The sequence below is a fragment of the Nerophis lumbriciformis genome, linkage group LG04 (assembly GCF_033978685.3).
Source record: "Nerophis lumbriciformis linkage group LG04, RoL_Nlum_v2.1, whole genome shotgun sequence".
NCBI lineage: Eukaryota > Metazoa > Chordata > Actinopteri > Syngnathiformes > Syngnathidae > Nerophis > Nerophis lumbriciformis.
The window spans coordinates 54,507,261-54,524,021 of NC_084551.2; the positions used below are offsets into that span (position 1 = coordinate 54,507,261).

The window sequence follows — 16,761 nt, forward strand, 5'->3', positions numbered from 1 at the left end:
AGCATAGTTTGCAGGATGTGGTAATAGAGGAAAACTACAGACGCAGATGAGCAACTGTCGTGTTGCGAAACTGCCAAACAATTAGCCCAGAAAGTGACATCAAAGCTTGTGCAGTAGACATGTTGAAAGAAAATGTGGGACTACAGTCGTCAGCGTTTCACTGCAAATACATTTGGAATATACTGTGCCCAACAGTGACACCGTGTGTTTACAGTCGGTATTACATTTCACCTTCAGCACACCATTGTAACTTCAAATGTACGACACTATAGTAGTGTGGTTATATTTTTCACGTTTGCACATTTATTGTAATTATTTTGTACAAACCCCGTTTCTATGAGTTGGGAAATTTTGTTAGATGTAAATATGAACGGAATACAATGATTTGCAAATCAATTTCAACCAATATTCAGTTGAATATGCTACAAACACAACATATTTGATGTTCAAGCTGATAAACATTTTTTTTTTTGCAAATAATCATTAACTTTAGAATTTGATGCCAGCAACATGTGACAAAGAAGTTGGGAAAGGTGGCAATAAATACTGATAAAGTTGAGGAATGCTCATCAAACACTTATTTGGAACATCCCACAGGTGAACAAGCACATTGGGAACAGGTGGGTGCCATGATTGGGTATAAAAGTAGATTCCATGAAATGCTCAGTCATTCACAAACAAGGATGGGGCGAGGGTCACCACTTTGTCAACAAATGCGTGAGCTAATTGTTGAACAGTTTAAGAAAAACCTTTCTCAACCAGCTATTGCAATGAATTTAGGGATTTCACCATCTACGGTCCGTAATATCATCAAAGGGTTCAGAGAATCTGGAGCAGCGAAGCCCGTGACCTTCCATCCCTCAGGCTGTACTGCATCAACAAGCGACATCAGTGTGTAAAGGATATCACCACATGGGCTCAGGAACACTAAAGAAACCCACTGTCAGTAACTACAGTTGGTCGCTACATCTGTAAGTGCAAGTTAAAACTCTCCTATGCAAGGCGAAAACCGTTTATCAACAACACCCAGAAACGCTGGGCCTAAGCTCATCTAAGATGGACTGATACAAAGTGGAAAAGTGTTCTGTGGTCTGACGAGTCCACTTTTCAAATTGTTTTTGGAAACTGTGGACGTCGTGTCCTCCGAACCTAAGAGGAAAAGAACCATCCGGATTGTTATAGGCGCAAAGTGTAAAAGCCAGCATCTGTGATGGTATGGGGGTGTATTAGTGCCCAAGACATGGGTAACTTACACATCTGTGAAGGCACCATTAATGCTGAAAGGTACATATAGGTTTAGGAGCAACATATGTTGCCATCCAAGCAACGTTACCATGGACGCCCCTGCTTGTTTCAGCAAGACAATGCCAAGCCACGTGTTACATCAACGTGGCTTCATAGTAAAAGAGTGCGGGTACTAGACTGGCCTGCCTGTAGTCCAGACCTGTCTCCCATTGAAAATGTGTGGCGCATTATGAAGCCTGAAATAGCACAACGGAGACCCCCGGACTGTTGAACAACTTAAGCTGTACATCAAGCAAGAATGGGAAAGAATTCCACCTGAGGAACTTAAAAAATGTGTCTCCTCAGTTCCCAAACGCTTACTGAGTGTTGTTAAAAGGAAAGGCCATGTAACACAGTGGTGAACATGCCCTTTCCCAACTACTTTGGCACGTGTTGCAGCCATGAAATTCTAAGTTAATTATTATTTGCAAAAAAAAAAATAAAGTTAATGAGTTTGAACATGAAATATGTTGTCTTTGTAGTGCATTCAATTGAATATGGGTTGAAAAGGATTTGCAAATCATTGTATTCCGTTTATATTTACATCTAACACAATTTCCAAACTCATATGGAAACGGGGTTTGTACGTATACATTCAAATAGTCCTAAGAATGAGAACATTTATGGCTTTAAAGAGTAAGCAAAGTGTCTAATAAGGAGACTAAACACTACAATACGTGTGTGCTGTATTTATTGACAGTTGACTATACATCACATTGATACTTGCAGGTTGAAAGGTTGTTAAGTTAATAACATGACTTGGCGGGAGGTATTAGGTTTAAAGTAACTAAATACATCCTGCTAAAGTCCTGATTGATGATAACAATAAGTCATATTTTCCCGGCGAAAGATCCGTTCTCTATCTGCTCGTCCCATCTTTCAACCTGCAGGAGAACAATCAGACATCAATGACAATATTATGACCAAACAAATAAGTTAGACACTTTTTTTTTTTTTTTTTAAAGAAGACAGTACCATATTTTTCGGACTATAAGTCGCAGTTTTTTTCAGTTTGGCCGGTGGTGCGACTTATACTCAGGAGCGACTTATGTGTGAAATGATTAACACATTAGCGTAAAATATCTAATAATACTATTTAGCTCATTCACGTAAGAGACTAGACGTATAAGATTTCATGGGATATAGCGATTAGATTGTTTGGTAAACGTATAGCATGTTCTATATGTTATAGTTATTTGAATGACTCTTACCATAATATGTTACGTTAACATACCAGTTGGTTATTTATGCCTCATATAACGTACACTTATTCAGCCTGTTGTTCACTATTCTTGATTTATTTTAAATTGCCTTTCAAATGTCTATTCTTGGTGTTGGCTTTTATCAAAAACATTTCCCCCAAAAATGCGACTTATATATGTTTTTTTCCTTCTTTGTTATGCATTTTCGGCCGGTGCGACTTATACTCCGGGGCGACTTATACTCCGAAAAATACGGTATTACAAAAGCCATGATTTTGATGTTCCTGAGAAACATTTTATTTGAATGATTTATCTCTATAATCACTACTTCTATCCTGCAATGTTACACATTTATTCAACAAAAAATATTTTACTTTTCCCTTGTAATTTTTGTCACTCAGTTTATTATTAATTTTTACCTTTTCCCAGTGTAATTACCGTATTTTTCGGAGTATAACTCGCACCGGAGTATAAGTCGCACCTGCCTAAAATGCATAATAAAGAAGGAAAAACACATGTATAAATCGCAAACTATGAAAAAAACTGCGACTTATAGTCCTAAAAATACGGTACTGTTTGTCCTAGGGCTGGGCGATATGGCCTTTTATTAATATCTCGATATTTTTAGGCCATGTCACGATACACGATATATATCTCCATATTTTGCATTAGCCTTGAATGAACACTTGATGCATATAATCACAGCAGTATGATGATTCTATGTGTCTACATTAAAACATTCTTCTTCATACTGCATTAATATATGCTACTTTTAAACTTTCATGCAGAGAGGGAAATCACAACTAAGTTAATTTACCAAAAGTGTATTTATTAAACAGTGGCACAAACATTCATGTCATTTCAAAACAGAAAGTGCATCATGAGTTGACATCATGCACTTTTGTGCATGATGTCACGAAGATGACATGAAAACAACACTAAATTAAAGTGCACTTTTTGTACATAACGCCACTACAATAGTTTAAAACAAATAACGTGCACTTTTGTGCATGATGTCACTAAGATGACATATCAAAACAACACTAAATTAAAGTGCACTTTTTGTACATAACGCCACTACAATAGTTTAAAACAAATAACGTGCACTTTTGTGCATGATGTCACACAATATATTTCCATAAGTGTCAAATAAAAATGAGCTGCATACCGTATTTCCTTGAATTGCCGCCGGGTATATAGTATGCGCATGCCTCGATTTACCGCCGGGTCAAACTCGTTTCGCAAAATAATTAGCGCATGCCTAGAATTACCGCCGGGTCAAACTCGTTTCGCAAAATAATTAGCGCATGCCTAGAATTACCGCCGGGTCAAACTCGTTTCGCAAAATAATTAGCGCATGCCTAGAATTAGCGCCGGGTCAAACTCGTTTCGCAAAATAATTAGCGCATGCCTAGAATTACTGCCGGGTCAAACTCGTTTCGCTAAATAATTAGCGCATGCCTAGAATTACCGCCGGGTCAAACTCGTTTCGCTAAATAATTAGCGCATGCCTAGAATTACTGCCGGGTCAAACTCGTTTCGCAAAATAATTAGCATATGCCTAGAATTACCGCCGGGTCAAACTCGTTTCGCAAAATAATTAGCGCATGCCTAGAATTACCGCCGGGTCAAACTCGTTTCGCAAAATAATTAGTGCATGCCTAGAATTACCGCCGGGTCAAACTCGTTTTGCTAAATAATTAGCGCATGCCTAGAATTACCGCCGGGTCAAACTCGTTTCGCTAAATAATTAACGCATGCCTAGAATTACCGCCGGGTCAAACTCGTTTCACAAAATAATTAGCATATGCCTAGAATTACCGCCGGGTCAAACTCGTTTCGCAAAATAATTAGCATATGCCTAGAATTACCGCCGGGTCAAACTCGTTTCGCAAAATAAATAGCGCATGCCTAGAATTACCGCCGGGTCAAACTCGTTCCGCAAAATAATTAGCGCATGCCTAGAATTACCGCGGGGTCAAACTCGTTTCGCTCGTATTTCGAGGAAATACGGTAATAGGAATTCAAATAGTGTATATCCTTCACTATGTGGTAGGTTCTTGCGGACGTTATCTCTTTCTGTTGTTGACTATTCTTTTCATACGGTGTTGATCTGGAAATGGTTGCTTGGGCATTTGTGGGTGTGGCACCGGCCGGAGATGTTGACATGCGGAGTTTCAGGCACTCCTCATTCTCTAGCGGGTGACTTTTCATATTCCCATTCATCCATTTTCTACCGCTTGTCCTTGCTGGGGTCGCGCGGGGGTTGCTGGAGCCAATCTCAGCTGCATTCAGGCGGAAGGCGGGGTGCACCCTGGACAAATCGCCATCTCATCGCAGGGCCAACACAGATGGACAGACAACATTCACACTCACATTCACACACTAGGGACCGTTTAGTGTTGATGCTACAAATTAGCAGTAATACTACTTTTTGTAGCAACTTTTTTGCCGCATACTTGACATATTACGGTTGTCTGTTCAACATCTTCCCGCTTGAAGCCAAACCACCGCCAGACGATGGACCCCGTGCTGTTTTTCTTGGGAATTAATTATTCTTCCTTCATTTGTTACCAGGTTGCCACCTTCTTTCTCTCATATTACCACTCGCACCGCACCGCTAGCATCACAGCTAACATTAGCCATTTCGCTACCTGTCTGCTCCGCAAGGGCGAATGACGTTGCACGCGCGACAGTATGTGACATATGTGAGAAGGTGCGCTTGTTTTAAGTCTCTGTGAGAAGCAGAGGCAAGAAAGAGTGATAAACGCCTGTAGTGTAATGCCCGCAGCCAAAAGCAACTGCGTTAGAACGTACAGTTAGGTCCATAAATATTTGGACATTGACACAATTTTCAGTATTCCAGCTCTGTACAGCACCACAATGGATTTGAAATGAAACAATCAAGATGTGCTTTAAGTGCAGACTTTGAGCTTTAATTTGAGGGTATTCACATCCAAATCAGGTGAACGGTGTAGGAATTACAACACATTGTATATGTGCCTTCCACTTTTTAAGAGACCAAAAGTAATTGGACAAACTAATATAATCATAAATAAAATTGTCACTTTTTAATACTTTGTTGCAAATTCTTTGCAGTCAATGACAGCCTGAAGTGTGGAACCCATAGACATCACCAGACGCTGGGTTTGATCCCTGGTGATGCTCTGCTGCAGCTGTCTTCACTTCCTGCTTGTTCTTTGGGCATTTTCCCTTCAGTTTTGTCTTCAGCAAGTGAAATGCATGCTCAATAGGATTCAGGTCAGGTGATTGACTTGGCCATTGCAGAACATTCTACTTCTTTGCCTTAAAAAACAATTTGGTTGCTTTCACAGTATGCTTGGGGTCATTGTCCATCTGCATTGTGAAGTGCCGTCCAATGAGTTTTGAAGCATTTGGCTGAATATGAGCAGATAATATTGCCCGAAACACTTCACAATTCATTCTGCTGCTTTTGTCAGCTGTCACATCATCAATAAATATAGGAGATTCAGTTCCACTGGCAGCCATGCATGCCACTACCACCACCATGCTTCACTGATGAGCTGCTATGCTTTGGATCTTGAGCAGTTCCTTCCCTCCTCCATACTATTCTCTTTCCACCATTCTGCTAGACGTTGATCTTTGTCTCATCTGTCCATAAGATGTTGTTCCAAAACTGCACAGGCTCTTTTACATGTTTCTTGGCAAACTCTAATCTGACCTTCCTGTTTTTGAGGCTCACCAATGGTTTACACCTTGTGATGAAACCTCTGTATTTCCTCTGGTGAAGTCGTCTCTTAATTGTTGACTTGGACACAGATACACCTACCTCTTGGAGAGTTTTCTTGATCTGCCCAACTGTTGTGAAGGGCTTTTTCTTGACAAGGGAAAGGATTTGTCTGTCATCCACCACACTTGTTTTCCGTGGTCTTCCAGGTCTTTTGGTGTTGGTGAGCTCAGCAGTGTGTTCTCTCTTTTTAAGAATGTACCAAACAGTTGATTTGGCCACACCTCATGTTTTTGCTATCTCTCTGATGGCTTTGTTTTGATTTTCAGGCCTAATGATGGCTTGCTTCACTGATAATGACAGCTCTTTGGACTTTATATTGAGAGATGACCTCCCCAGATTCTAAATTAATATACCACACTTAAAATGCCTTCTAGGCCTTTAATCTGCTCTTTGTAAATGAAATAAATGAAGAAAAAAAACAAGGGAATAACACAAACATGGCCATGGAACAGCTGAGTAGCCAATTGCCCAATTACTTTTGGTCCCTTAAAAAGTGAAAGGCACATATAAAATGTGTTGTAATTCCTACACCGTTCACCTGATTTGGATGTAAATACCCTCAAATTAAAGCTCAAAGTCTGCACTTAAAGCACATCTTGATTGTTTCATTTCAAATCCATTGTGGTGTTGTACAGAGCTGGAATACTGAAAATTGTGTCAATGTCCAAATATTTATGGACCTAACTGTATACTCCAATATCACCATATAGTCATTTTCTATATCGCACAGAGACAAACCCGCGATATATCGAGTATATTCCATATATCGCCCAGCCCTAGTTTGTCATAGATAAAAATATTGTTTCCACTTTTGTCTTGTAGTACATTTTTAAAATGTATCTTCATTTTTCTAAGAGTACCATGACTAAAACAAACAATTCTTATTGCAACATTTCCATTTATTTCTGGTATTTAAGGATAGGCACCAAATCCCGTACATTTTTGGCATTGATCGAATCCCGCCGGTCATACCGGGCACAGATTCACGTAAAATCCAATGATACCATGTTACGGTACCTGCGTTGCACATACGTCAAGTGTCGGCCAATAGTCAAGGTTCCAATATCGGTAGTGCAAAAGTTGTATCAGCATGCACATCTCTAGTTTAAATATACATTTAAGGGAATCGTCTTTCCAACTCACCCAGTTAATGGGACAAAGGCTTTTGTAGACCTTCTGGTACCACTCGCAGGGGGCTATGTCCTGGTCTTTGGCCGACAGGGCCTTGTTGCACCTGTGGAAGTCTGGGAAATAAAACAATGGGAAAACTCACTTGGACGATGACTTCTGTGCCGATGGAAAGCGAGCAGTCATTAAAAAAAAACTAAAGCCGAAGTTTCAAAATAGGAGATTTCAGAATAAGAGTCTCCACATAAACCTGCATAGTCATCGAGCAGCAGAACTATTAATGGCAGTCCAGACTCTTGCACACAGAAATGAAGGAATTAAACAGAGAATCTACTCGAACTTCAAGATGTGAAAGGTAACATGCTAGTAAGATGAAACAGAATAAGAATTCATAATCACATTTGTACAGTAAGTGTACCCGTTTGTTCCTTACACCAGTGTTTTTCAACCACTGTGCCGCGGCACACTAGTGTGCCGTGAGATTCAGTCTGATGTGCCGTGGGAGATTATCTACTTTCACCTATTTGGGGTAAAAAATATTTTTTGCAGACCAGTAATTAGTCTGCAAATGATGTGTTGTTGTTAGAGATGCGCGGATAGGCAATTATTTCATCCGCAACCGCATCACAAAAGTCGTCAACCATCCGCATCCACCCGAACTAACATTTAATCAAAACCGCACCCGCCCGCACCCGCCCGTTGTTATATATCTAATATAGACGATGCAAGGCATTAGTGAGGTTATAAAGCTTTTGCCTGTTAAAGAAAGGAGACTGATCCAATGCAGCAGAGACATTCAATGTGTGCCACGCTGTCACGGCCCAGACGCACACCAGTGCGCAATCATCTGGGAGCCGCGCTGAGCGCACCTCCAAGAGCGCTCGCGCCACTCAAACTGCTGCAGGCAGCTGCGTTCTATCTTGTTTTAACATCCTGTGGCACTCTTCTGGGATCACGGCGGATGAAACTGCTCATGCTCAGGGTTTTTGTGGAGATTCGGGGTTTTGCACAAATGTGATGCACCATGTTAGATGTCCCGGTTTTGTGACTGTCGTAGACATAAACAGCGTCGCAGCTCTTGCAAATCACGTAGCCAGCATTACCGTATTTTCCGCACTATAAGCCGCCCCGGGTTATTAGCCGCACCTTCAATGAATGGCATATTTCAAAACTTTGTTCACCTATAAGCCGCCCCGGGTTATAAGCCGCGCCTACACTGCGCTAAAAGGAATGTCAAAAAAACAGTCAGATAGGTCAGTCAAACTTTAATAATATATTACAAACCAGCGTTCTAACAACTCTGTTCACCCCCAAAATGTAATGTGCAAATGTGCAATCACAAAAATAGTAACACTCAATGCTCGAACGTTAATGTCACACAACACACAAAATAAACATTTAAAGCTCACTTTCTGAAATTATTCCTCATCCATAAATCCCTCGAATTCTTCTTCAGTGTCTGAATTAACAAGTTGGGCGAATACGGCATCCAAAATGGCCGGCTCCGTCTCGTCGAAGTCATCATAGTCAGTGTCGCTGTTGTTGTCCAGCAGTTCCATGAATCCTGCCTTCCGGAAAGCTCGGACCACAGTTGAGACCGATATATCCGCCCAGGCATTTACAATCCACTGGCAGATGTTGGCGTATGTCGTCCGGCGCTGTCTCCCTGTCTTAGTGGCGCAGGTCATCTTGTTGCTTCCTCTACCTACGCACCATTTATGTTCACTTCTCTTGCTGCTGCTCTATTTCCGTGTTCTACTGCGTGACTTATTGCCTTGAGTTTGAATTCTGCGTTGTACGCGTGTCTCTTAATAGGAGCCATTTTGTGGTCTTTACAGATGTAAACACACAAATGAAATGAAACGTAATATCCGCGCGCTTCTTCTTCTACGGGGGCGGGTGCTTACCTTGGCGGTTGCTTACCGTAGAAGAAGAAGCGCTTCCTCTTCTACGGGGAAAAAAGATGGCGGCTGTTTACCGTAGTTGCGAGACCTAAACTTTATGAAAATGAATCTTAATATTAATCCATATATAAAGCGCACCGGGTTATAAGCCGCACTGTCAGCTTTTGAGAACATTTGTGGTTTTTAGGTGCGGCTAATAGTGCAGAAAATACGGTACTATCATCCTGATTTACAACCTCATAAAATCGAGTCCACGCTGAACTTTTCTGGCCTTTTTTCCCCCTGGTCTTTAGTATTCCCTTTTTTAGTTTGTCGCGTACCACGTTTGCTGCCGGCGTTGCCATCTCTTTTTTTCTTCTTCTTCTGTTGTGGCATATGCTGCAGGTGCCTGCTCGTTTTTCGTATGTGGGTAACAACATTTAACTATGTATATATATTTCCGAATTGGTTTAACTGCCACCCGCCTGAATCTATTTAAAATCTTTTTTTTTTTAATTTCATTCCGCCCGACCCGACCCGCGGATAAAATCTAATTTTTTTTTTATTTCAACCGCCCAACCCGCGGATAATCCACGGACTCCGCGGTTGTGTCTGCAAACCGCGCATCTCTAGTTGTTGTTGAGTGTCGGTGCGGTCTCGAGCTTGGCAGAGTAACCGTGTAATACTCTTCCATATCAGTAGGTGGCAGCAGGTAGCTAATTGCTTTGGAGATGTCGGAAACAGCGGGAGGCAGTGTGCAGGTAAAAAGGTGTCTAATGCTTAAACCAAAAATAAACAAAAGGTGAGTGCCCCTAAGAAACGGCATTGAAGCTTAGAGAAGGCTATGCAGAACGAAACTAAAAGTGAACTGGCTACAAAAGAGAAAAAAAAAACAGAATGCTGGACGACAGCAAAGACTTACTGTGGAGCAAAGACGGGCGTCCACAAAGTACATCCAAACGTGACATGACAATCAACAATGTCCCCACAAAAAAGGATAAAAACAACTGAAATATTCTTGATTGCTAAAACAAAGTAGATGCGGGAAATATCACTCAAAGGAAGACATGAAACTGCTACAGGAAAATACCAAGAAAAGAGAAAAAGCCACCAAAATAGGAGTGCAAGACAAGAACTAAAACACTACGCACAGGAAGACACCAAAAAAGTCAAAATAAGTCAGGGGGTGATGTGACAGGTGGGGACAGTACACCTACTTTGAGACAAGAGCTATATTGATGCATGGTTGGTTATGCTTTAAAGTCATACCCAACAATTGCGACAATGACTTTTTATTGTTAATATCGGCTGCTGAGTTTAATTTTTTTATGTTTTCTGCTGGTGGTGTGCCTCTTCATTTTTTCAATCAAAAAAATGTGCTTTGGCTCAAAAAAGGTTGAAAAACACTGCCTTAAAGGATAGTTTAGTGTGGCTGAAACAGGGCTTACGCTAAATAATTATTTGTTTCAGGGGTTATCCGGCTTAGTGTAGACCAGTGGTTCTTAACCTGGGTTCGATCGAACCCTAGGGGTTCGGTGAGTCGGCCTCAGGGGTTCGGCGGAGCCTCCGCCACGGAGGTAGAGACACATCCGACTTATCATGTAAATAAAAACTTCTCCCTATCGGCGTATTATAGATACTCCTAAACAATGTTCCCTCTAATTATCCATCTGATTTGCAGGTTGTTTGATTGATCGATTGAAACTTTTACTAGCAGATTGCAAAGGAAGAGAATACATTATATGAAACAGTACCGTATTTTCCGCACTATAAGGCGCACCTAAAAACCACAATTTTTCTCAAAAGCTGACAGTGCGCCTAATAACCCGGTGCGCTTTATTACGATTCATTTTCATAAAGTTTCGGTCTCGCAACTTCGGTAAACAGCCGCCATCTTTTTTCCCGGTAGAACAGGAAGCGCTTCTTCTTCTACGCAAGCAACCGCCAAGGAAAGCACCCGCCCCCATAGAACAGGAAGCGCTTCACCCGCCCCCATAGAACAGGAAGCGCTTCACCCGCCCCCGGAAGAAGAAGAAAAAACGCGCGGATATCACCGTACGTTTCATTTCCTGTTTACATCTGTAAAGACCACAAAATGGCTCCTACTAAACGATCCGGGTCATAAAAAGACGCAATCTCTCCATCCGCACACGGATTACTACCGTATTTCACAGCAACTGAACCGCACTGTGGAACGGGAGCACGTACGGTGAATATTCGCTCCACAGGGAATGAGAAGTCATCCTTCACTGTGGTTCTAGCTTGCCATGCTAACTTCCACTCATGGTGATATTCAAAAGGAAGACCTTGCCAAAAGAGACCTTTCCAGCCGGCGTCATCATAAAAGCTAACTCGAAGGGATGGATGGATGAAGAAAAGATGAGCGAGTGGTTAAGGGAAGTTTACGCGAAGAGGCCGGGTGGCTTTTTTCACACAGCTCCGAAGGCGAACACACCTTCACTAAGACGGGCAGACAGCCTCGGACGACATACGCCAACATCTGCCAGTGGATCGTAAATGCTTGGGCAGATATTTCGGTCACAACTGTGGTCCGAGCTTTCCGGAAGGCAGGATTCACAGAACAACAGCGACACTGACTCCCGATGACTTCTACGAGACGGAACCGGCCATTTTGGATCCCACGCTTGCGCAACTTTTCAATTCGGACACCGAAGACGAAGAATTCGAAGGATTTACGAATGAAGAATAACTTCAGAAGGTGAGCGCTATGTTTATTTTGTGTGTTGTGACATTAACGTTCGAGCAACATTATGTTACTATTGCTCTACACCATTTTGAATTTTACTATGTTTGTGATTGCACATTTGCGTACATTTTGGGACAGAGTTGTTAGAACGCTGGTTTTCAATATATTATTAAAGTTTGACTGAACTATCTGACTGTTTTTTTGACATTCACTTTAGCGCAGCGTTTTTTTGACATTCACTTTAGCGCAGCGTAGGCGCGGCTTTTAGTCCGGGGCGGCTTATTGGTGGACAAAATTATGAAATATGTAATTCATAGAAGGTGCGGCTAATAATCCGGTGCGCCTTATAGTGCGGAAAATACGGTACAGTTTCCACAGAACAGTACATATTCCGTACAGTTGACCACTAAATGGTAACACCCGAATAAGTTTTTCAACTTGTTTAAGTCGGGGTCCACGTTAATCAATTCATGGTAATGTGTGGAAGGCATACTTGCCAACCTTGACACCTCCGATTTCGGGAGGTGGGGGGTGGGGGGCGTGGTCGAGGTGGGGCGGGGGCGTGGCTAAGAGGGGAGGAGTATATTTACAGCTAGAATTCACCAAGTGAAGTATTTCATTTATATATATACATATATATATACTGTGTATATATATATATATAGTAAAATATATATATATATATATATATGATAAAATAAATATATATATATATATATATATATATATATATATATATATATATATATATAGCTAGAATTCACTGAAAGTGAAGTATTTTCTTTATATATATATACATCTCAAGAGGGACAGAGACAGCGCACAGTGCATGTGGATCACATGTTACCATGGCGAGAAAACATGGAGAGACTGGAATGTAATAGAGTGATCTATGTTTGTCTGTTGCCATCTCCTGGTGAATGTTGGCTATAGCGTACTGTGGTTACTTTTTGGTTGGCCAACGATTTACGTGGTGTTGCGCACCTGACGTCAAGTGTGTGAGTCTGTTCTGAAGTCTACAGTAAAGAGACGTACTTCATCCCCTCGCCTGTTTATTGCCTCCAACTCAATATATTACAACAACATTGCTCCATGCGGACCTGGAGGGGGCGTGGCCTCCAGGTCCGCCTGAATTACGGGAGATTTTCGGGAGAAAATGTGTCTCGGGAGGTTTTCGGGAGAGGCGCTGAATTTCGGGAGTCTCCTGGAAAATCCGGGAGGGTTGGCAAGTATGGTGTAAGGTGTGTAATTTGTTGTGAGTTCATGCACGGTGTTGGTTTTGTTCTTTGAACAAGGTGATGTTCATGCACGGTTCATTTTGTGCACCAGTAAAAAAACATAACTTTTTCTTGAATTTGAAAAAAAAAACATTTTATTTTTTACTAAGGAAGGGTTTGGTAAATGCACATATGAAACTGGTGGGGTTCGGTACCTCCAACAAAGGTAAGAACCACTGGTGTAGACATAGCCTTAAAGAGTGTTTTAAAACATCATATGTAAATATATGATCGGTGGCATCATGTGTTGATCCTCACCCAGGTAGTTCTGGAAGCAGTTGCGGGTCTGGTTGGTGTTGGGGAATCGGGCGTCGAAGGGCGCAGTCCTGTAGTTCTTGATCTTGTCCTCAATGGTCTCCGACATGTTTGCTGGCCTCGATGCGAAGTTTAACAACACTGTTTCCACAGGACACACATGCGCATGCGACAATATTAATTTGAACAACACCGTTTTAACAAAGATACAGTCTTAAAAAGCCTGAGCCAAATACATGAACTAGGCACGCTTTCAGGGCTCCAATTTAATCGCAGCAACCACGGCAAGTGCCGCGACCTCCCTCGTCTTTCGCCGTAATGCCCACTTACCAACATTTGCGGCAAGAACATCCCGTGACCGCCCTTGACTTTTTACTTGTTAATGGACGAGAGATGTAACAGTAAACGGTATAATGACATTTTGCGATAGTTAGTAATACCGTTAAATGTTTTAATTGCTGAAAAACCGTCATCTATTAATGCATTTTCTGCAACACAAAGTCAGGCGCATGCGGACTAGCGTCGTTTGGCCTGATAATAATGGCGGACCAACGACACCGACTTTGCTGCGGAGATTTCCCCTCGGAATAAACTGCGCCAAGCGCCTGGTTTAACGTCATTTTCCCTCGCTTCCCGGCGTGCGTTTAAGAGCGCACTGCCGTGTTTAGATGGAGACAGGTGTGGACAATATTGGAGACGGACACACGTGTCCCCACACTAAAAGTACACAGCGAAGGGAAAAAACTATTTGATGTTTTGCAGAACGTTGTCACAACTTGTTTTTATAGTCTTTACTTTGTTGACTAGGATGTTCACTCGTCCTTTATTTAACTGCAAACTGTATCAGTGTTCAAATAACATCAATACTAGCTAAAATGTTTAGTAATCTCATCGAATTGAACGCAGGCTGTGAAGATTGTTCATTCGATGTGAAAGGCACTCATATATTAACACTCCAGGCCAAACTGTTGTACTGAAACACTAGGAAGTTGTTGGAGAAGAACAAAGCTTGTTCAATAAACTTCGTCTTAATTAGCCAAACTGCTTTGTGTTTTATTTTGATATCAAAAAGTAAACACAAGGTTTTTTTTACATTACTTGTGTTTTTTCATGTCACAAAGTAATTACTTTAATAACCATTCATGTGACATAGCATTTTGTTAATGTTTTATGGTGTATAATTGCAGGGTTTCCCGCTGCGCTTTGTTGTTAAGGCGGCTGCCTCCTTCTCACAGACAGCAAGGGCACCTTCTTACACATGTCACATACGTATACGCCCTCTCGCAGCAAAGAGGTAGCAGCATGGGTAACGTTAGCTGTGATGCTAGCTGTAATACGAGAGAAAGAAGGTGCGAATCTGGTAACAAATGTCTGGCGGTGGTTTGGCTTCAAGTGGGAATATGTCGAACCGTCAACCGTAATTTGTCAAGTGTGGAGCAAAAGCGTTGCTATAAAAAGTAGCATTACTGCTAATATGTAGCATCATTTGAAAAGTCCCCTGCTAGAGAATGAAGTGTTTGAAACTCTGCACGTCAACATCTCCGTTCGGTGCCACACGCCCACACCATCAAAATGCCGAGGCAAACATTTCCAGATCAACACCGTATGAAAAAAATAGTGATTTTTTTAGTTGTGATTTCCCTCCCGCATGAAAGTTTAAAATGAGCATATATTAATGCAGTATGAATAAGAATGTTTTTAGACACATAGTATCATCATACTGCTGTGATTACAGTATATGCATGAAGTGTTCATTCAAGGCTAAGGCAAAATATCGAGATATATATCGTGTATCGCGATATGGCCTTAAAATATTGCGATATTAAAAAAAGGCCATACCACCCAGCCCTAGTTCAATGATGCTATTTCTGTTTGTCATGTATAATTTTGTCTATTTTGTCTTTATCCTTGAATTAACAGGTCAGTTTCTTGTTACCAACCATTGTGTATTATTCAAACTCACCAAATTCAGCTGGCTAGTTGATATCAAGAGTACTAAAACCCTTTTCAACATGAATCTGACATCCAAGTAGGCTAAATAACTTTAATACATGCTCGGATAGACCAGTATCGGTATCGGAAGTGCAAAAACAACATCGTATCAGATCGGAAGTGCAAAAACCTGGATCGGGACATCCCTACTCCTAAGTAAAAGTCGCACCCCCAGCCAAACTATGAAAAAAACAGCGACTTATAGTCCGAAAAATACGGTATATATATATATATATATATATATATATATATATATATATATATATATATATGTGTGTGTGTGTAATGCGCTTTGGAGCCCCTGCCTTGAAAGAAAATAATGATTGCCTTGGTGCCCTTTAAGGCAACACTTGCCTTAACTTTAATAAGATAAAATTCGAGACCTGTAATTTTAACAACACTGTTTCCACAGGACGCGCATGCGCATAAGGCATTAATTAATTTTAACAAGTTTCCACAGGACAAGCATGCGCATACGACATTATTAATTTTAACAACTCTTGTTTTAACGACACAAGTCTCAACCACCCTGAGCATAATACATTAACTAGCCACAGATTAGTTACACTATATTTGAAGAGAAACCTACGTGACATTAAACATAATGTCAACGGAAACGCAACATTTAAAACCTTAAAGACGACCGAATAGCGTCAAAGGATAGCTAGCGATGATACCTCGCGAAGCGGCAATGCTAACACTTGGCTCGTTTGTACACTTTTAAGAGGCAACGACAGGTGATAGTTCAATATGTATTCGTAGAACCGTCGATAACGCCAATAAACCACCAAATGAGAGGTATAAATGCACATTGTCGAGTAGAGACGAGCTAACCTTGAGAGGTTCGCGGCGGTGTCCTTTCCCGGAGAGATGTATTTCCGGTTCGTGCAAAGCATGCTGGGAATTGTGTACGATTCGCCATGGTTAAAAGTGTCACCTGTTTCTAAATTATTGTTAAATTAAGTCAACCAAGAGTTAAGTTATTACCATAACCTCACATTTTATATATTATCATTAAGTATGTTTTCTAAGGAATTCAGAAGCTGAAAAGGGGCGTAGATATGAACAGGTGGAAGGGACACGCCCACTTATGTTGCGTGCGCACGGCACGAATGAGCTAGTAGGGGCAATGTTTCAAGGCCATAGATATAAATAGAGTTGCGACGTGCTTACTTGGCGGCCATCTTAGCAGGGTCATCTTTCCCATTTTAAGGCGACGCAATGCAATAAGTTGTAGAGTGGTGCATCTTAACTGCTATGC

At 41.3% G+C, this 16,761-nt stretch overlaps 1 protein-coding gene across 1 annotated transcript; it reads right to left on the reverse strand.

Moving 5' to 3' along the window:
* Positions 1 to 1,958: 1,958 nt before the first annotated feature.
* Positions 1,959 to 16,488, reverse strand: cox6b2 (cytochrome c oxidase subunit 6B2). Its single transcript, XM_061945972.2, has 4 exons — positions 16,335 to 16,488; positions 13,512 to 13,649; positions 7,402 to 7,502; positions 1,959 to 2,168 (listed from the first exon to the last, which is right to left on the reverse strand). Exons 1-4 carry the CDS (start codon positions 16,420 to 16,422, stop codon positions 2,115 to 2,117), a joined length of 381 nt encoding a protein of 126 aa, XP_061801956.2. The 5' UTR covers positions 16,423 to 16,488; the 3' UTR covers positions 1,959 to 2,114.
* Positions 16,489 to 16,761: the final 273 nt, after the last annotated feature.

Excerpts from the sequence above, each read along its gene's own strand:
- cox6b2 (XM_061945972.2), bottom strand. The coding sequence starts at position 16,422 with ATGGCGAATCGTACACAATTCCCAGCATGCTTTGCACGAACCGGAAAT. Across the intron at positions 13,650-16,334 it reads ACCGCCGCGAACCTCTCAAG|TGTTGTTAAACTTCGCATCG; the intron begins GTTAGCTCGTCT and ends CTGTGGAAACAG. Across the intron at positions 7,503-13,511 it reads CTGCTTCCAGAACTACCTGG|ACTTCCACAGGTGCAACAAG; the intron begins GTGAGGATCAAC and ends TTTATTTCCCAG.